The sequence below is a fragment of the Balearica regulorum genome, chromosome 2 (assembly GCF_011004875.1).
Source record: "Balearica regulorum gibbericeps isolate bBalReg1 chromosome 2, bBalReg1.pri, whole genome shotgun sequence".
Lineage (NCBI taxonomy): Eukaryota > Metazoa > Chordata > Aves > Gruiformes > Gruidae > Balearica > Balearica regulorum.
In genome coordinates, this window is record NC_046185.1 from 29662285 (window position 1) to 29683816 (window position 21532).

Sequence of the window (21532 nt, forward strand, 5' to 3'; positions counted from 1 at the left end):
TGCAATCAGCAAATCTTACAGTTCAGTTTCTTTTTTCTTTTTTTTTTTTTTTTTTCTCCTTCTAAATTACTAGATCTACTAAACAAAGAAACCTCAATGTAGAGATGAGATTAGTATTACTTTCTTATACACTTATTTCTTTTTGGTCAATTTTTCGTCAAGAAAACTCTCTGAAAGTATTCTTAAAAACAATAACGTAAGGTTTTCTGAGATTCACAGTGAAGCAAAATATTAAAAATCTTCTCAATTCTCTATTAAATTAGTGTGAGATGTTCTGGGATATAACTCTTTGGTTAGGTGTACAATTTAAGAACTGTGGGTTTAGCTATAAAAATGGTAACATTTTCTAATTTTTTTTTGTATGTATGCATGTGCAATTGTATATATTATAGAGATATATTTTATCTCACTTCTTAAAACTATGATGCCTGAACGTTTTCCATAACTCGGAGGTGTTGACATCAGATATATTTTATTCTTCTGTCTACTCAGCAGGAAATGGATTTTATTTCTGTATCGTATTACTGGAGGCATAGTCAGCTGAAGATTGAGATTTGCTGCTGTGCAGCCTGAAACTAAGGAGTCATGCAGAAAATTAAGGTATGGCCTATTTCAAAGATAAGAGGGCAAATACTTTGAATGGAGTAGGAAGGCAGAAGGTTGATATGGCTTTCAAAATCCTTCCTTTTTCTTCAGCAGAATTAATCTTGTCCTGCTACAATCTGGCTTCAACTGTTCACTCTATTTTTAGTTACTGATCTTAGCCAGGTCCTCAAATAGCTCAGAGCTGGTGTTGTTTGTGTCTGATGTAAAACTGATACAGACTTGGCTGGTATTTTCATTCATGTTTCATAATCTTCCCTAGTGTATACATGAAGACAGCGTCTTCGGTGTGCTGGGAGGAGATATTTGTATTGCTGTGGAGTAGATCAGACACCCATCATTTGACACTTACGGTGTTCCTCATGTGAACATAAAGGAATAAGTGAAAACATTTTCATGAAAATGAAATTACTTACATTTAGCTGCAGAGAGGTCTCTCAGAAAGGTTCAGGAAGCACTCTTCCCCTTAAGGGGAATCTCAGAGTAATCCTAAAGTTTCTCTCTTATTTGTGCATTAAGTCCTTCATACAATCTTGTATGCCACGAAGACGACCATTAGTGTAAGACAGAAGTAGTGGTTTAGTTGGCCCTTTGAGAAAACCATTAATTCAAAATTAAGCCATTAAAGAGCTTTTAAAATGTCATTGATAGAAAGCTTGCTTCCAGAAAAGAGAAAGAATATGTATATAAGACCTTACAGGAAGTTTTTATTGATCAATTAAATTAAAATGGACACAGTGGGGAAAATATCTACCAACAAAAACTATGAATAAGCCCATTAATACTTCCTTATAAAGTACTCATGTCTCTAATTACATTACTTTTTTTTACACTGCTGTATATAAGGAGGATCATTAATACAATTTAAAACATCTGATAAGAGTTAACTTTTCAAATAAGATTTTTCTTCTTCTCTATGAAATAATGCATCTATTCAGACATTGTAGGATTATAAATTCTCAGATTTAGAAAATCGGAATGTAGTTGTTAATTTTGGTTCTGTGTCTCTGAGAAATGCATTCAGCAATCCATACAATATTCCTGCATTCTTGTTCCTTTAACTTTACGTAGGCATAAAATACACCAAAATGAAACTGGTTGTTGAATGCAAGCACATTCAGCTTTACCTGTGGAAAAGATAAAACGTGTTATGATGAAATATTAAAGGCGGCAAATGTGATTTCTGTATGGTAGCTTTTATGGTCAAGATTTCTATGTAACTTTGCAACTATGACTATATTTAGGAGTCTTTTGAGAATAAATCTAATTGAAATGTCATCTCTGGATTAATTTTGGTAATAGACTACAGCAAAATTACAGGTCAGTAAAGGACAGTTGTGAAATACTTTCTTCAGTAGACTATTCAAAATAAATTTCATTAAGCCATTTATGTTAGATGGCTTTTGGTTAGACTCTCAGTTCTATAGAATCATAGAGTCATAAAATGGTTTGGGTTGGAAGGGACATTAAGATCATCTGGTTCCAACCCCCCTGCCACAGGCAGGGACACCCTCCACTGGACCACGTTGCCCAAAGCCTCATCCAACCTGGTCTTAAACACTTCCAGGGGTGGGGCATCCGCAACCTCTCTGGGCAACCTGTTCCTAATAACTAGTCTTCAGAAGAATGTCCTGGGATTTATTTTAGTTGAAAAGGTAAATCCTCCCATTTTATTTCAACAAAGTGTTGACAGCCATAGAAATACTGTGTTCTTGAATACAAAGCTGAATGGTGCAGTATAGTAGAATGAAAAGCCTAGTAACTCATTCTTGTTTTAAATGTTATTCCAGGTGAGTAACTTTCATTTTGATATTTGAAGGTTAGAAGTTCTTACCTCATGTTCAAAAAATGCATCTTCCAGTGTCTTTTCTCCAGTGCCACTCCCTACACCTTCAAATACAGCCTTGTATTCCTAAAAGCACAGACAAGCACCCAATGGAAATAAGGTAATTTTGCATTCTCTGCAGCACAGATACCTTACATTACTTAATTAATCTACGCTAAGTAATCTTTCTTTATAGAAGAACTCATGCATAGATGACTGTTCTACATAAATCAAAAGTTAACAGCATATAGTCAGCAAAAGAAAGAAAAATCACATTTATTCTTGTATTTCTTACCATCATTTCCTACAACTTAAAAGTAATTTACTGAAGGCACTAAGAGACTTATTGTAGAATGACACATGACCTTTCACTCCTTTGGACAGAGAGCACTGAGCTTCTTGTACAAATAGTATCCATCAGAGCCAGAGCTGTAAATGGAGCCAAAACCCTGAACTCTGATCCTCGCATGGCTCCTCATTTTATTTCCAGTAGTCAGCTGGATTTGCTTTATCAGTGTTAATATTGCATCTAAATCCATTAGTCTGTTATGTCATCCTGGAATATTCTGTGCAGATATATTTGACTTCATTTCTTACGCGCTACATTTCTGTGTAATTTGCTTCTCTGTGTGTTTGTTTTGTTTTTCCTATAAAGTAGCACTGCAGTATAGTTTCCCAAATTCATCTAAATATCCCACCATCGCATGAATAGACTTGTTCTGTACCACATTGACATGGTGACACATGCTTCTAACATTCTGCTTATGCACAGGAACAGATGTGCATATCCAGCTTTGTTTCTTCTGTGGAAAAAGCAGTAGACCAGACATCATTTTGTTTTGTGTACCTACTTGCAGGTAGCTTTAAATATTATAGGTAGAGTACCACAGTTAATTCATAGAGTAAGTGTTGCATATTGGTTCATCTTTAATAACAGCACTAGTCACATCAGTATTAACATCTTCATCTACGTCTTTGATTCAATCAGTGATTTAGAGAAAACTTTTCAGAAGGGCATTTTTACAGTACACTAGCAATAAATCACGTTTGCACTCATCTGTGACATGAATTGTTTGGTCAGCTCATTTTAAAATAACTTATGCTTTTGCTCCAAAATCTGGGAGGCAGCAGCTGTGAAGTAAAACTCTATTTGGGGAGAGTTAATGAAGTATGAAGACTTTTGTTTACTAGAATGTGATTTGGTCTTATTTAAACATCACTGTAAGAGGAGCTTGTATTGCACTAAGGTAATAATATGTCTTTATATCAAATGCCTTTGATTCCCTATACAACTTTATGGGATTTTTTTGTATCTTCACTGATTTTTTTCTCCCAACAATGGTTTTAACTTATGTGAATACTCTTTAAAAGTTTGCCGACATCAAGAGATATTAAGTATTTGTACTTTGGCTTTTTGTTTTAAGAAATTAGATTACATACTGCATAGTAATCTGCAACACACTTCACTTGCTCGTAGTCATCTGCGTTGGCCAACAGGTGTAAGCCTTCTGGATAGAGTTTTCCACAGGCTGGATACAGCTTCTCTCGGTCATCTTTACTCAGCTCAGTGCCGAATGAATTAATGGTGATGATAAAGGCACGTCTGTCTGCCTCAAACTTAATATGCAAAACAAAGAGTAAAGAGATGTTATTAGAGATTTCGTTCTAAATTAAAGTGGGGATATTTTTTTTCCCCAGTAAGCTAAAGTATGGAATTTTTTTTTTTAAAAGTGGACTTCAGAGCATTGGAAACACACCTTATTTTAAAAATTGTAAATCCTTATTTGCAAATACTTGTTAAATTTTAACTAGAAAATCAAACTGGTTTGCAACCACAGTTTTTATTCTGTGATTTTTGCACCGAAAATATCATCTCTGCTACTTCCTCATTTCCCTACTTAGTAACCCAGATGTTGACAACAAAAAATCTCCTCACACACCCTTCCGAAATTATGAAATACTCTCATAAATAGTAATAATACAGTAAAGGACCAAGAATCAGTAGTACTGTTCTGGAGTAACTCAGAGTGCTGTTGAGAGTAAAGATTAAACGGAAATCCTGAAAAAAACATAGTTTCTGAATGCACATATTTAGAACTGTAATTGTTGTGGTTTAACCCTGCAGGCACCTAAACAACCATGCAGCCGTTCGCTCACTCCCTTGCAGTGGGATGGGGGAGAGAACTGGGGGGGTGGGGTGGGGTGTAAAACTCGTGGGTTGAGATAAAGACAGTTTAATATGACAGAAAAGGAAAGTAACAACAACAATACTAATTATAAAAGAATATACAAAACAAGTGATGCACAGCAGAATTGCTCAACACCCGCAGACCACCGATGCCCAGCTAGTTCCTGAGCCACAATCTAAACCCCCAGCCAGCTTCTGCCAAGTTATATACTAAACATGACATCATATGGTATGGAATATCCCTTTGGCCAGTTGGGGTCAGCTGTCCTGGCTGAGTCCCCTCCCAGCACCTTGTGCACCCCCAGCCTCCTCGCTGGCGGGGCAGTGTGAGAAGCAGAAAAGTTCTTGATTTAGTGTAAACATTGCCTAACAACCACCAAAACATCAGTGTGTTATCAACATTATTCTCATACTAAATCCAAAACATGGCACTATACCTGCTACTAGGAAGAAAATTAACTCTATCCCAGCCAAAGCCAGGACAATAATTTAATAAGGTGAAAGGGGGCTGTTTACTTGCCAAGTTAAAGTTTTCAAGTGTTTCAAGTAACAGTTAATTTTTAACTCATAGAATCAAGGGCCATATTTCTTCTGCCAGGTTTAGATGCTTGTAGTATCTGTATTTTCCCTGCACAGTAGACTGAAATTCATTCTAATGTCTAGATCTCAGGTTGTTCTTTTGTATGAGACAAAATTTCACTTGCCATTCTTACAGTATGAATTAAAAATGTAATGGTAAATAAAAATAATCTTATTCAATTCTGCCTGATTTAAATCTATTCTTCTGTCTTGAGATCTAAATTGACCATGGTTTTATTTCTTTCCTTTATTACTTACTTTCATGTTGTAAGAACAGCAGAGCCCTTGCTAATTGCAGGTATTATGCAGGAAAATCTTCCAAGTGAAGCATGTACAGTTTACGCACGTTTTAGGCTGCTTGCAAATTTTCTGTGAATTTTTGAACTGTTTTAAGCAGAAAGGTACTCTTGTCTGTCGAATAATAAGACTGCAGTTGCGACACAGTTCTACAACTTCAGCAGTTGAGTACATATTCATAGATCCTACTCCTGCATACTGCAACACACTGTAACAGGGACCCAGCCGCCTGCTGGCACTGACTTCAGAGTAAGAAAAATGAATAAACAATAGAGAAATAATGAGAAGAAAATAAGTGTGCTTGAACAGATTTCTAGCTAATGAATAACAGGGTCAAATTTCACTGGCCTTAATACTATGAACAGGCATATCAGCCCTAGTGAAAGTGGTTTTGGAAGGACAAACGCTTTGTTTTTTTAACTTGTTAAAGCCGTTTATAATCTAGCTGTTAAATTTGTAATATTTTATTAGGAAAAAAAGCATGCTCAGATGCAACTGTAACTAATGCTAGCAGGTTTGGGGCCTAATTCTGTGGCTCCCAGTTTGAGACAATTTGCAGGATCAGTCTCATCCATACGCACCTCTCGGTTCATCCCATTATTGGCACATGAGGCTCTCCATAGTGAGTAAGGCCATGAGGCACCTACTTGGTGACTTGGGCCATTTGGTTGCTCAGGTAGAGTCACCATTTCCAAAGTGCTTTAGTTTCTATATGGGAAACCGAAGTAGCACATCTGCTACTTGAGAATTAGCATGGAGCCCTAATAACATGTACAGCACTAGCTGCAGTGCAGTCCTGCAGTTCCGTGCCAGATTCGGAGTTAAATACACAACATTTGTTGTCCATGGTGGAAGAGAGATCGTCAGTACTTTTCATGCGGAGGCTGGTACTGTGACTGGTGGTCAAGGAGTTGGGGAGCTAAATACCTCAGCTTTGTTCTGATAGGGTCAGGTTGGTAGTCTTGCATAGAAGATTACAGAATAAATAGCACGTATTCTTTTGCATAATTAAACTTTGGCTTTTTGTGAATGCAACCATTAGCAGTCTGCTCTCTGTGCGTCTTCAGATTATTAAAAGGTTATAGAAAAGGAAGTGTTCCACAGAAAAGTTTATCCTCCTTGCTCATTGACATTAGATAGGGATTTTAAAGAAGCTTATCACAGACCAAACTGTTACAACTAGTATAAAGAGAGTTTTACAACACGCTTAAACTAATGTTGGCAAGTAATCTGCTCTCAGCATGAATTTCTAGCTAAAAATGAACTTTCTGAAAAATCTGAATCAACTGTGGAAAATGTCTTTACCTCTGCCAGCCAATCTCTTGATTTTTTCAGAAAAGAATAGTCACAATACTTAACTTCTGGTCAATTTAACTTGTTAATATTTTCTATAGAACATAAACTGAAACATTATGACCTAGTTGAATAAAATATGAAATTGAATTCCCTTTTAGGACATTGTTTTGTAAAATGTAATTTAGCCTCATTCTTCCTTCAGGGGTGAGCTCCTAGGGTTATTATCTCTCTCCTGTAATGCAAACTTTTAGTGTGATGTCATCACAGCTCAGTGAATTTTATTCAGTCAGTTTCCAGGATGTAAGTTTTGCTTACCCAGAAAAAAAGACTCCTGGAAGCAAATGGGTGATCTGGCTCTCAAACTCTGCAAAGGATTGTGATAAACCATGTGAAAAAAAAAAAAAAGTGGAGCTGAATGCTGAGAACTCAATTTTAGGAATTTCTGCATCTTTTAGTACAATAACAGATATAAAAATATAATTCACTATGCTGCAGGTGTGCTTTGGGGAGAAGGATGTTAAGAGTTTTGTGTCATGGATAAAATAAACTTTTCTGAGTTGAGACAAAAATAAAGCATGTAACATTGGACTTTTCTGTATAATACCAGTGGCAAAGGTCACTCAACTCTAACTTCAACTAATAATTTTAATAGGAGAGTAAGCAAACATAATAATGCCATGAAGCTTAAAGATTATTGATGAATAAATATACAGGAATGCCAGACCTTAGCTATCCCAAATTTAATTTTGAGCTAGGAGGTGTAAGAATAATCCACTTTTTTAGTTTTTCTACACAATACAGAAAAAATGTTAAGGGGCAACATTTTGAGATTAGTGAGCCATTTATTCTGTTCTGCTCTCTGTTATAGAAAAATATTAACTGAGGCTAACTCCTCCCTGGTAATGGACTAGCTGCTTCTCCAGTCAAGAGGTAAAAGTCATCCTACCATAAAGTCTTCATCACATCTTAGAAAAACAGTTATTATTCAGAGGAGAAGCAAACATTGGACAAAAAACTTTGCAAATAGAGAGAGAAGGAACAGGGAAAACAAAGTAACCTAATTATGAAAGCATTGTGGAGTACTTTCATGTACAAAGACTGAATTTTTCTTACCTCAAGAATAGGTCTCATGATTTCTGCTGTAGTACCACCTTGCTTTTCACAAAACTTATAGAATGCCTCAAGATAAGACTACATGAAAGAAAAAGAGAAATATTTTAAATGCTGCTTAAGACCTGGACCAGCACAGCACATAGTTACAAACCTCATTTTTAAATATTTCCATTAACTTTGATAATTCTACCTATGAATTGAAATTCAAGTATGTGCTTAATTATTTTGCTGGATTGAAAATTGAAATGTTAAAATGCAAATATCTGTTATTACAACATGGGTTCAAATGTTTTCAAAAATTGTTATAGGACAAATATTATGTTTTCTTTGTTTTCTAAAGTGGGAACTTCTCAAGCTCCATTGAGCTTCCACTGCATAATAAGCAGATGGTTGAAGGAAACTCTGTATTTATGTGTGGAGGAGGGGATTTGGGAATATGCCACAGCTGTTGGGCCAGCACTGTGAGGATACACAAACTAATCCCTCCTGCTCTACCCTAAACCCTGGATTAGGACAGAACAGCAGACAAAGCCTCTGTAATACTGGTCTGCAGAGCCCTCTGGTCTATTACCCGTAACAAAATACCTGTGCAGGAAGGACCCTAAATATCTCAGAGGTGATGTGCCCCCTGCCTTTCCATCCCCCAAAATACTGTTTTAGGGAACATTTATGTTATCAAAATGCATTTGCTACAACTTCACACAATCTTGTTAAAAGAAGCTGTCGCTAACTATGCAATTCAGTGAATTTTAAGTAGAGACATCTCAAGGGGGATCTGCTGCGTGGGATTATGCGTCGGGTTCTGTATAGTGCTATCTGATAATACAGCTGAAACATAATTGATCATATTGACAGCTGAAGCAGAGAAGACAGGATATATTAATAATTTAGAAGTGTTTGCAGAATGATCCCCCTGATACTTAGAAAAGTGAGGAGAAGAAAAAACAATAAGAAAAAAATAGATTTAGCATAAATGTATGGTTATCCACACCAGATATAAGAATCAAATCAGTATGTTATCAAATGGAAAAAAGAGTGTCTAGTTTAGTAGTACTAGTTTAGTGAAAGAATTAAAATTCTTGTGCATAACTGATGTTGTTTTGAATGAGAAGAAGTAGCAGAATATTTAAGAATCAACTATTGGCTGGGGAATTTATAAATATCATTTGTAAGACAAACAGAAGAATTTTTTTTCTTTCCCCCTAGTGCAATCAGATCACTGTAAGAATACTTCCTGCAGTTGGGGGCATCCACTGTGAAAGAAAGATAACAAAGAGTTTGGAGAGAATGTACCAGGAGGAACCATTAATGGAATGAAATATGCATAGCCTTTAAAGAGACCATCCTAAGAGTATTGACCTGTGTGCTAATATTTGTGAAGTAGTTTGAAAATGCAAGGCACATGTTAAATACATATCCTTACAACAGCGTGCTGTAGCAATGCTAAAGATAATTTAAAAAGGAAGAAAATTATACAAAACCCTTAAGTAAAAAAAAAAAAAAGTTAGCTGGACTCAAAGCAACAAATCACATCTACCTTTTATAAATAAAAATAGATGTTAGCCAAAAGTTTGTCTAGGCTCACTTAGGAGCTAACAGTTCTGTGGCATTTGGTGGATAACTGAGTTATTTGTAAACAAATGGATCTGGATATTAGCCTGACATCTAAAGCATTTTCACTAATGAGATATTAAATTAGAGTTTGGATGCAGACCTAAAATTTGAAAACTCTCCAAACAGTGGAGTAGAAATGAAAGGAGCTGGATTTGATTCCTGGACTTGTCATCAACCAGGCGACATTAGAGAGCTTGCTTTATCTCACCATGCTTCTGTTTCCCCATCCATAAAACAGGGTTAATGATACTGACCTCCTTTTCTGAGACACTTTGAAAAACCCCAAATATCATTATGTTGCAAGAACTTGCCTTGTACAGTTTGTTGCGCATTATTTCAATGTTCATTTCATCCAGGTCATTTTCAGACAAACAGTCTTGAAAGAAAGCAGCTGAAAGAGAGTTTATTATATTGCAGTATGAATCTGCATGCTGATAATATGCCTCTCTTGTCTATTGCCAGTCCCAGTGTGTGAGCAAGGATCTTAGGTTCCTGTTGTACAAGAAAGAGTGATATAATAGAGAGGAAGAAAAATCCTCTTGATTTTCCCCTTATCCTCCTATTCCTTCCTTTTTAATGAGAATCTGCTCTGAAGGGAATCAATCAGTGCCACAGCCAGAGTCCACATCTCCAGAGAGAATCAGATGAGAAATGCTAATGAAAGCCCTAATCTTCTCTGAAGTATATGGTTTGGGCATTAGGGAGATTGTCTCGTGAGGAAAATGAAAGATAATTTTTGTCTTAAATCATGCAGGTATTCCGCAATGGTTAAGGAGAATCATCTTTCCTATTTTCCCTCTTCCTCTTTGGGTATGGCTGTAGTGGGGGAAAGCCAACAGGTTGCAACTAGTAAGGGGCTCAGGCTCTGACCTTGACCATCTGTGCTTCCAGGTCCTCTGCAGAAATGGCTAAAGAGCAAGCTTTTGAACAGGGAGGCAGAGGATGAAATTCATTTGTGCAGCTAGACTGCTTAAAAATACTGTATTCATAACAAACAAAAGCATGCCAATCCCTCACTATTCCAAATCTATGTCAGTGGGAGAGCCCAGTGCCGCCTGACAGAGTGTTGTCTCAGACGGTGGCAATGGGAGATGGTATTTCAAAAGAACGTGAGCCTGGCTGTGTTTTGTGGTCTTCTCCCCTCATACTCTCCCAGCTTCCAGTTATTGGATGAACAGTATTAGAGGATGTAGCCCTGACAGTTCCCTTTAGTATCATTTTGTAGATCCACTGACTGAGAATTTGTCCCATCTTCTTAAAAATCTGCTACTACTTTCTACTTTTACGAACTTGTTTAGAAAAAAAAAAAAAAAAATCCAGAAATGTATTACCAGATGTTTAAAAAAAAAAAAAGTTTTATTTTACCTGTTTTAAAACTAGTTTTCTGCTGGGATTTGGTCTTCCAAAAGATTTGGTAAGCAACAGCTTGCTGTGGACAAACCACTGCCCTCGGGACTTTGTAATCATTGTCCATATGTCCCGTTAGCCTTGCCCTCTCCGAGCTGCAGTCCAGCCTTGTTAGTCTGTCCGCACACGGCGGCGCTATCCCCTTGTTCATTTTAGCTGTCCTGCTCTGTACCTTCTCTGATTTCACTGCACCGGGTGTGGGTGCCCAGGCACTGGCAGCAGGGGCTGCGGGGTGGCCTCTGCGGGGCTGCTCCACGCTGGACACAGCTGGTTCCAGCCAGGACCCACTGCAGGGAACAGCTGAACCCCTCAGCCAAGGTGGTGGTGCCACTGGGAAAATGTATTTAATAAAGGGCGAAACCCGCAGGATGTAGAGAGGAGGAGGGAAATAAATTTTGAGAAACACCAAGGTCAGAGAAGGAGGAGGAGTTGCTCCGTGGTGCTGGAGCAGGTACTCCCTCCTGTCTGTGGAGGGCCTGCACTGGAGCAGGTACTCCTGAGAGGAGCTGCAGCCCCTGGAGAGCCCACACTGGAGCAGATGATAAGTATGAGGAGGAAGGAGTGACAGACAGAAACCGCCACATACTGACTGTAACCTCCCTCCATGCCTTGTGCCACTCATCGCCCCTCCAAAGGGACTGAGCGTAACCTGCAGTGATGACAAGGGGGCAAAGGAGAGGAGCCTGGAAGGAAGGAGTGGGAAAGGGGGGAGGAAGGGTGTTTTCCCCAAGTGTGTAAATGTTTGCTTCATTCTGTTTGTTTGTTTGTTTCCTAATGCCTGAATCACTAATTATTAATCAACATTAAAGTATTAGTCAACAATAAATCACGTTAATTTTCCCCAAGTTTAATCTGTTTTGCCTACAACAGTACTTGGCAGGTGATCTCAACCCACAATCTCCTTTTTTTCCCCCCGTGTTTTCTCCCCCCGTTGTGCTGGGGGTTGAGCAGTGGGCTGGGTGGGAGTTTGGCTTCTGTCTGGGGCCAACCCACCACGCCGTCTTGAAAAGCAGAACCCAAATCCACGCACAGTGCTCAAGATGAGGGCACATGGTGGTTTCATACATGGTGAAATCCACCTAGTTCCATCTTATTCTCAGTACCCTTCCCAGCAGTTCCCCACAGCTAGTTAGTTTTCGTTTGTTCGTGTTGGCTGCTGCAGAACATTGAGCAGAGTTTCATCCCAATTTCAGAATGCGACGTTCCCAAGCCTCGCTCTGTTTTGCTTTTAGATTTAGTTCTTCAAAATAGGGATTTTCTCTGGTTTTGAATCATGCCCAAATCTCAAGAGGGGATCTAGGTTCTACCACAACATCTAATATTTATTAGTAACTGTCTGCTTCTGGATCTTTAGTGGGGGATAGGCAAGATATCATCTTACATATTTTAATTATAAATGCAGGTGTTGAAATAAAAGTCTAGATGTTCTAAATCAGTGGCTACTTTGGGTATAAAAGATATCCATTACACTTTTTTGAGTAGAATGTTTTCTTTGTGTCTGCTACCTAAGGTTGATATAGAAGCTGTGAATAAATCTTACTAGAAAATGTCATGAACACCACTTCAGAAGTGCTTGATCCACACTTCAGGTTTTGTGTTACTAAAACACAGCATATCCAGTGGAAAACATGCTACTCCATCTGAGATATTCTTAAGAATATATAGGATGAGTGGTTTCAAGAAACAAATAAGAAATAATGTAGTGTTCCTACCTAATGGTGTGTCAACCAAAATTGCATTGAACAGCTCCGTGGGGTTTGAGGCAATGCTGACTGCTTCCATTTGCTCAAAACTCCCCAGTGGATGGCACTTGGGAACAAGTTCAGCTATGGGCCGCTGATGTAATGTGCCAGTTATTAAAAGAATTACGTTGTCAATCATGTAGCTGTATCTGTATTTGAAAGAAAAAGTAAAAGAAATGAACCTTATCTTTATAATGAATTTTCCTTTGAAAAAATACAAACCCAAGATTTCTGAAAAAGAGTAATAATACTAAAGTCAGAAACGACCCCAGTATTTGCAGGCTTGTGCGTTCACTCTGTTTCAATATCTCATTTCTCAAAAACAAACAGATGTTTTTAAATAGCAAGTAGGTAACACAGTATTAATTTTAAACACATGACTGAGTTTGGGAAGGAGACACTTAAAGAAGGGGAAAATGGAATGTGAATGTTATAAGCATAACAGCTGTGAAATGTAGATTCTCTATAACAAGTGACAATGAATGGTATCAAAAAGTAAATCACCTGAGCTAGCAGATTCTCTGGTTTGGGATTTTGTTATCATCTCATACAGAACATCTGGACAGAGAAGTGCGTGGGAATCTCGGCACTAAAACTGCAGGGTTCATGCAGATGGACCAATCTTGGGGCTTTCTTCTCATTCAGCTTTAAACATCCTCCCATGAGGAAACAGGTTCTCACAGATTTCTTCTTTATTGCTAAAAGTTTTCTTTTCAGTATAAGTTTTATATCAGCTTCTTACTAGTTTTACTGTCAGAGAGGCTGATAAGAGTTTTGTCAGTTGCTTGGAAATGTAAAGGCTATTCCCTTGGGATGCTTATAGCATCCAGTCTTCAGTTTGTGTTGTTGATTCAGAACACAGCTAGAGACATCTAGGGATTAATATGATCTCACACAAAATCTGGGAGGCAGCTCAGGGACCTGGTGAAATGTAGTTCAATGATTTAACAATTGTGTTAAATATCTTAAACTAGCGTCACCATTACACATGCATGCCAATCAGTGTGAGAAAATAGCTGCCATAATTTTAATATTTTCACTTTCGTTTCTCTGAAGCACAAGGTAAACATTGTATGCCTCGAGTCGCAGCTGTCCTAGGGCAGTCTTTAAGATCCTGTTGATATATACACCTAAAACTGATCAGCTACACTTGACACCACCTCCCCCAAAAAATTACTTTGCTTGCTGTTATGATGAAAATACTCCTTAAAACTAAGCCGAACAGTCTAGTGTTCTTGTTATAATATATTTAAAAGATAAGATCAAGGAGAGCAAACAGATTTCACTAGTCCATGTTGTTATACTGTTATAAAGCAGATCCTTGTTGTTAACGTTGTTTAAGCCATTCATTGACAAGTTTTATCTGTTTATACCTGTATTGAGATCAGAACTTTCTCTTCATCTGGCATAAAACAGCACTTGTACTTTTTAAAAAAGCTGCTTGAATCTAAGTATCTTGCTATACACAACATGAAGTTTTTCTGGTTTTAATGTTCACATGGTATAAAAGGTATGGCAGATGTGTGGTGTGTTGTCTTTCTCCCTTTAAAAAAGTCTAGAACTTGCCACATGCCTAGAAATTAGATCATTGCCCTGTACATCATGAAATTGCTAATCTTGCATGAGCCAGCCCCACAAACTTCAGTTTTGCAAGTTTTCTGACTTAAATGGTATTTGAAAATTATAACTGTTTTTCTCAATCTCTACCACTCCTCCTGGCACTGTACACAGAAAAAATCTGCTTCTATTCTTTAAAATAAGTAGCTGCAAAGACAACAGATCTTCATAAGTATATTTTCAGAACTTATATAGCAAATTAAGTAGGTAAATGTTGCAGTATAAAAGTAATTTTCCTGTTTTTGAAACAATAGAAATTCAAGTACAATGCATTTACACTGTTTTAACTTGTAGCTTTTGCTTTGAGTCTATGTGGTAAGCTATGTGGTAACATTACTTACGTGATAAAATTCAGAAAAGTAGCAAGTGGTTCAAAAGCATGGTTTCTAAAGTAATGAAATTCCGTAAGAAGTTTTGCTTTCAGTTTATCATCGATTGTGGAAATAGTGAGAGGGCCAGTTTCGTTAGCCAAGAAGTTGCCATAGTCTGTAGTCTGTAGATGTAACTTCAGATCTGAAATTAGATTCAAGGAATATGAGGAGAATAAACTGTCATTATATTGTCTACAAACCAAATGAAAAAACTTTTAAAATGTTTATTTCTAACATTATATTTTCATATTAAGTGTCTGACCATACTCTATTGAAAAGGTTTTGCCATACATTTCACATAGAGTAAATGCATAATTCCGGCAAATTTGTACTGCCTTCTACCAATAAGACTTACTGCATGCCACAGGAAAGCGCAAATAATTTACACCTTTGTCAGAAGTTTCACCGGCAACTTTAGTTTCCAGCCACACCAGACACGATGTTAGTTACTGCTGTCCCGAGCCCCTTCCCAGTCAACTTTCTTCAATGTTTTGATTTCTCTGGTTTATTCAGGGCACCACTCTTGCACTATTATAATACATCGGTTGTTTTGTCTCCTGCATTCCTATGGACTGTTTTATATCAATAGGAATCATCCTTTATCATTGTTAAGATCTTAAATTTTCATATGAAATGTTTAAATCTCAGGTAAGACTATAATATTATATCAGGCTGCCTGAAGAAGAGGAGAGAACATATCTTGCCTGGCTCAGATTCTGGACTCCAAATGGCTTCTGCAGTGGAGTGCTTGAAAGGGCACAGCTACACTCTCCTAACATTTCTGGTTTGGCTTGGTCTGATTTATGGCTGCTACTACCAGATCTTAAGAAGCTGTTCCAGAAACTTGGGTTATCACAACATATTCTGTCTGAGCTCCTGACTCTGATAACTGAGGAAAATGGGTTGATTAGACAACAAAGTTGAAAGAAGCTTTTGTAATATCAAAGAATTCATTTGACAAATTTCCTCTGCTAATCATTTTCCACCATGAGGCAAAAGTAACGATTTAAATCAGTTCTTAGTGTTCGAAGCAGTTTAACATTTCCTTTTAGAAAAGCCCCTGCTATATTGCACAATTATGTTCAAAGGCTCTATTAAAACTACTATAAATTATGGATTGGGATGTTACATGCTTTGGGCATTCATAATAATATAAAATCTGAACTGATATTAAGGGAAAAGGACAGCACTGACTGAAAAAAAAGGCGTACCTATAAGGGAAGTTAATATGCGGTTAGCAAGGTATGTGTTTATCAGTATAGTAGCTACTCTTTCCTAAATTTCCCATGTCTATATTTTCTTAGTATGCAATCAGGTTGCCTACATTGAGACTTAAAGCAAAAGAAGGAGTACATTGCAAATTCAAACTCCTACGCCTCACACTGTAGCTTACTGAGATAGATAATCCTCAGTTTTCTATGCAGTTTAGCTGCCACTCGAGCTCATTTTAGCAATTACATCAGCAGGCTCTTGGATAGGACAGCCTTACTCAGCTCGCTTTCTGGAACTGTTAGCATTTCTCTAGATCTTCCTGCAATAGACTGAACTTATGCTGGCGGAGGTAATTGGTCTTTCAATGGTCAAAGCCAGAAAGAGAGAAAGGTAAGAAAGATGAAGAAATATACAATTATGCCCAGAAATGAGTCTAAACATGTATGATCAACTTTTAAAAAAATCACTAATATTTTCATATCACATCTACATTTCCTGTGAAAACTGATTTTTACTTTCTCTTTTTATTGCAACGAAGGTAAAAATACTTGACATGTGGTGGGATTAGATAACACTACCTCATTACATGCAGAGAGCTGAATTCCAGCTTTCCTCAATTCCTTTTCAGACAAACCACTGATACCTACCTTGAATCGTCCTCTGTAACACGTTCTGAACATGGTGGTTTTGAGAGGTTTAGTACCTAAAGCAGACTGCAACACCCAAATATCAGCACCCAGTATTGACCATTCTGAAGTGTGTTTAACATCGTCATGAGATGAACAGAAACCAAACCCAACTGCTTGAGAGCAGCTTGGCAAGACTGTGTTACCTTCCTCAGTTCTCTTGTTGACTGAGAGGCTTCAAAATCCACGTCCTAATGTAAGGCATGAAAAATATTAGCTATAACACATTAAATAGCCCCACCTGGCTCTCTAAAGCTATAGAGGAAATACAATGCCCAGGAATATTGGAGTTATGATGCTGTCACTTCCACAGCCTTCTTTGGAGAAGTATTTCTTCTGAACGATTTAATAAATGCCAGCATGCATACTGTATGTAAGAAACAATAGTCACCCCTATCTCATGGCCTTGGCTCAAATGATTGAGAAATAGTCATCCACAAGCTCTAATACCATATAATATCAATCAGCAATGTCATAATCAGAGTTCACACCATGACAGAGTTCAGTGCAGCTCAGAGACTCCTCTGCTGGTCTTAAATGATGTTCTCTTGGCTGTTGGCATGAATAAGACCCAGGGACTAACACAGTCAGACACTTGCACTAGTAATGTGACCTGATTTTCAAGGCCAGGTTGGATGGGGCTTTGGGCAGCCTGGTCTAGTGGAAGGTGTCCCTTCCCAGGGCAGGGGGGTGGAACTAGATGGTCTTTGAGGTCCCTTCCAACCCAAACCATTCTGTGATTCTATGATTCTATGATGTGGCAGGAGTAGATGACTGAGCATAACAGGGGGTTCAGACATTCCTGTTCACCAAAACTGTTTAGTGATGGTAGCTGCTCCTTTTCTCAGGGGCTTTTGGAGACCTACGCAAGACCCTGGGCTTTTCGGCATGTCCACGAGATCCCTAGGAAAGAAAATTCCTGTACTTCAGCTGTCAGCATTATTGCCACCTGTCTGCATTGTGTAATTCCTCATACAATTATATGCAGGAAAATCATATGCAGGAAATGTATGACTTTAAATAATGTGATTTTAAATCACATGATTTTACTCACAATTGAACAGCAAGCAAAAACAATTGACAGTATGTCTAAAGGGAATTAATGCGCAGAGCGAGACTAGTTTAAGATGAATGCAGTTAAGACAGGAACAATGCTGATCAGAAAGAAGGAGTATTGTGAGAACTTGAACAAAGCATTAACCTGGTCTCTCAGCATCAAGCACACGGAGTCTTGTGTGACTCCTGCCCCCAGTTTTCAGTTACACTGTTATTTCAGCCACCGCGTGCTGGCGTGCCCTGGCTCTGGCAAGTTAAATGAACTCATATCAGTGATGTTGGTAGGAGCAGAGCTGGGCTGCCTGTCCTTCTGCGACCTAGGCTCCTTTCTAGAGAGCAGTAGTCTTTCCATCACCCAAGGAAGCGAGGAAAGGATAAAGTGCTGAATTTAACACCACCACCCCGACCCTCCATATTTTACTTCGAAGACTGTCAGCAGGGTTCCTCTGAGGATCCCGTTCCCCTGAAACAGATGATGACATACAGCCAAAGTAGTAGCATGCCGCGTTGCGGAGTTTTCAGCCAGTGTTGCAGCCCACAAGGTAGCCCCATGGAAATTATAATAATTCAAACAAGCCCCAAAGGATATTTAAGTTAAGCTGAAGGCCTCTTCTCCTCTCTGTGTGGCTCTGAATTGAGAGGGCACAGTGGTACCATATGTCAATTAGCATCCTCCTCCTTTTCTTTCCCTCTCACTGTTACACTTACTCTGTGATTATCAAGCAGATGTAAAGCACTAACCTACAATTTTTCTTGTGGTTCTTCTGTACTTACATTATGGTTTTCCCTCTAGAGATATCAAAACCACTTTGAAATTAAAAGATCTTTTTTATTCTATTTATGGGTTACTTGGTGTTGTTTTAATTTTTTTCTGCTTGTTTGTTTCAGCATATTTATAATATTTTTAACTTAGGCCAGTTTTTGTGGTGTGGTGCTATGCCACAGAATGCAGAATGGGGTAAATTTGTTACCTTTTAATGTGAAGACATGAACTGAAGACACTATTGGACAGGGACAATAGTGCTACAATACAAATCCACATGCTGGATCTTTTAACTGGAAACAAAATATAATGTATGCATAAAGCTCCATTTTTTACTTCAGAGGTAAAGGTCTGTGTTTTCAGTGCACTGTATACTTGTGGTGCAAGTTCAATATTACAGCATCCTATATGCGTAATATAGCCAGAAGTATATTTAGCCTCGTGTACAAATCCAATACTTGTCATATTTTCATTGTTAATAATACATTTGGTAGATAACTGGTGGGAATCTCTTAGCTGTCTAAAAGAAGTGGAAAATGTTACAATGGAGAAAGAGATGTAGCTGAATAGAGAAAAAAGGAAAGTGATAGTGGGTAGCAGAGATGTGCTTGTAGGCAGGTTGATGAAGGCTGCCGCTTCTGTTGCTGAAATAATTTGCATTCTAAAATTGAATGAACATTAGAAAGAAGAAGGTTCAAAAATAAAACAGTCGTTCTTTCTACTATAAATCTTACTTAGAAACGGATTTTGTCTCTCTATTGTGATCTGTCCATCTGTTGCATGCTCTTGATAACATTGAAGGGTTATACACACCTCGGAAAAGTTTGAAAACTACTTCCTGGTTGTAAATAACTTTCTTGTAGCATGACTTAAAATTTAGATAGTTTTCCTAAACTATTCTTAAGCAAGTATTCTTCTGGGAAGGATGAGGGAAATCCCTTTTTCTTGTATGTTTTTCAAAATATTCAAACCTGTATATTTTCATCTTATTCAGAAGCAACTAAGATTTTGTGGTTGTTTTTTTTCTTCATGGAGCCTTTGATGGCATCATTTATTGAGCTCCTCTGCAGAGATGAGTGGAGTAAGAGCAAGGTTTAATAATTCCCTCATTCTGGCCTTTGTATCTTTTATAGATGTTTGAAGATCTATTAACTTTTTCTGAAGTCTGTATATTCATGGAGCAGGACTTTTTGACTGAAACAGTTAAATGCAATATCAAAAGTATCTGTAGAGTCTTTAAGTTGCATAGATCACAACTGCTGGTACAAATAGGCTACAGAAACTGTTGATTTTGTCCAGCTGACATAAGGAATAGATTTCAGTTCTCAGAGTAAGTGTATATATGTGTTCTGGGTGTCTAAACTGCCATTGTATGAAATGGAGAGCTGATATGGCTCTCCAGCTTATCAGCTGAAGTAGGTACGTGCACTCGGTCAGGTGAATAGTCTCTAGATCCCATTGACTGTACTGACAATCTCTTCTTTAACTCTAAGACGACCTTTATCCTGCTGACAGGTAAATACCTGCCTGTATCTATATAAATGTAGTTCTTTTATTCTGCAAGATGAATTGCAAGCAACCTTCCCAGAATTGTGGTGTTATTGGCATTATACTAATAGTTTAGACAGCCTCAAAACTCCATTGTGCATGGGAATCGTCAGGTTCTGCACTTCTCATTTCCCCAAATCCATTACTGCATACACAAAGCAACCAATGATTAAAACAGAGTGAGCTTATGAGTTCTCCTTGTTCCTTTTTCACATTCAAATATACTGCATGTCATAGAAATTATTTCAGTGTACAATCATAGCTTTTATTTCGGAGTCAGGGAAAATAAACTTTATGTTCCTTTCAAAAAGTGATTTTTTCCTGTTATATTTTTTGCCTGCCAAGTGTCTAGAGGTGTGTCATATGACTCTTTGTACCAGTCTGTCTTCATCAGGCTGTGACCAGTCTTGGCCACAGAAAGCTGTTTTGGAAACTAGTATGTGTTCTCATTATTACTGTGGCAAAGTCACCTTCAAAAAAAACTTCTTTTTTTTTTTTTTTTAAGCTTGAGAATGGTTCAGGTTTATATTTGTGAAGCCTGTTTTTCTCTTCCTGGTAAGTAGAATGTCCCCCACTGCCCTAAAACTCATGAAGTAATAAAGTATTAAAATTATATCTTTATAGAGAAACTCAGACCCAAATGGTAAGCTTTTAATAAGATTTTGGGAGCTATTTTATCCGGCTGAATTTATATGAAACTTCTATACCTGAACAGTTCTATAGTGTGGTTAAAATCTGTGAGAAGGTTACCAATCTCCATAGGAACTCTTTGGATGAGATTTCCAAACCTTATCACTGAACTAGAAAATCCCATCATCTGGATTGCTTTTCAAATCACAGTCTGTACAGTCCTAGAGTAATTTCGAAAGCTATTAACTTAAATATGAGAACAGTTCTTCAAAGGACATCAGGGTTATCTCTGGGTTTTAAGATAAGCTCTCAATACCTCAGTCTTTTACCTTCCCTTCTTCAAAGGTCTAAGCAACAGCATTTCTTCCTAAATAAAATAAACCAGCAGACTTACCTTCTAGCGTCTCACACTGTGCTAAATTGACATAGTCTGCACTTGTCAAGATCCCGGCTTTGAACCCTCGGACCAGACCCTCCAGGTATCCATGGTCCACATTGAAGTAGAACTCTGAGTAACCTGGCATGGAGAAAAGGAGATTTAATCTCTCTGTTGGATACTTGATGGTACTGAATATCTACCACCAACTGTTTTCCTCCTCTTTGAAGGAGTGACAAATAGTCACTGATTTCCTGCCAGCCTATGATTGTGTTTTACCAACTGGTTTCTTCCTGTTTCTTGCTCCTAGTGTAATTCCAGTAGAGTTGATGCTTACACAACAGCCAGCCAGCAAATCCAACTCCCTCCTGTCAGAGCCAGTAAATGAACCTATTATTGTTGAAAGAGAAGCCAAAAAGGAAGTATAAGATTTAACCATTGCTTACAAGAGTGCTCTGTACTGACTGGAGAACGAGAAAGTGTATTACAAAGCTTGATAGCATTTTCACGTTTCTTAAATGTGTTATAAACAAGAAGTTATCTGTGAATACCTACTGAAAAAATATTTCTGCACTAAAATGGTGGGCTGTGGTAGAACATAGCCTATTC

General features: G+C 37.9%; 1 protein-coding gene across 1 annotated transcript; it reads right to left on the bottom strand.

Annotated features, from left to right (window-relative positions):
- Positions 1–1284: 1284 nt before the first annotated feature.
- ATP6V0D2 (ATPase H+ transporting V0 subunit d2) lies at positions 1285–21207 on the bottom strand. The gene is made up of 8 exons (XM_010301091.2): positions 20942–21207; positions 14623–14794; positions 12635–12813; positions 9827–9906; positions 7902–7979; positions 3869–4045; positions 2438–2515; positions 1285–1730 (listed from the first exon to the last, which is right to left on the bottom strand). Exons 1-8 carry the CDS (start codon positions 21069–21071, stop codon positions 1569–1571), a joined length of 1056 nt encoding a protein of 351 aa, XP_010299393.1. The 5' UTR covers positions 21072–21207; the 3' UTR covers positions 1285–1568.
- Positions 21208–21532: the final 325 nt, after the last annotated feature.

Bases quoted from the DNA above. Each gene is read 5' to 3' on its own strand.
- ATP6V0D2 (XM_010301091.2), bottom strand. From the start codon at position 21,071: ATGCCAGGTTACTCAGAGTTCTACTTCAATGTGGACCATGGATACCTG. The intron at 4,046-7,901 runs GTAAGAAAAATT...TTGCATATTAAG, and splicing joins TCATGAGACCTATTCTTGAG to TTTGAGGCAGACAGACGTGC. The intron at 2,516-3,868 runs GTATGTAATCTA...CTGTGCTTTTAG, and splicing joins GTGTTGCAGATTACTATGCA to GAATACAAGGCTGTATTTGA.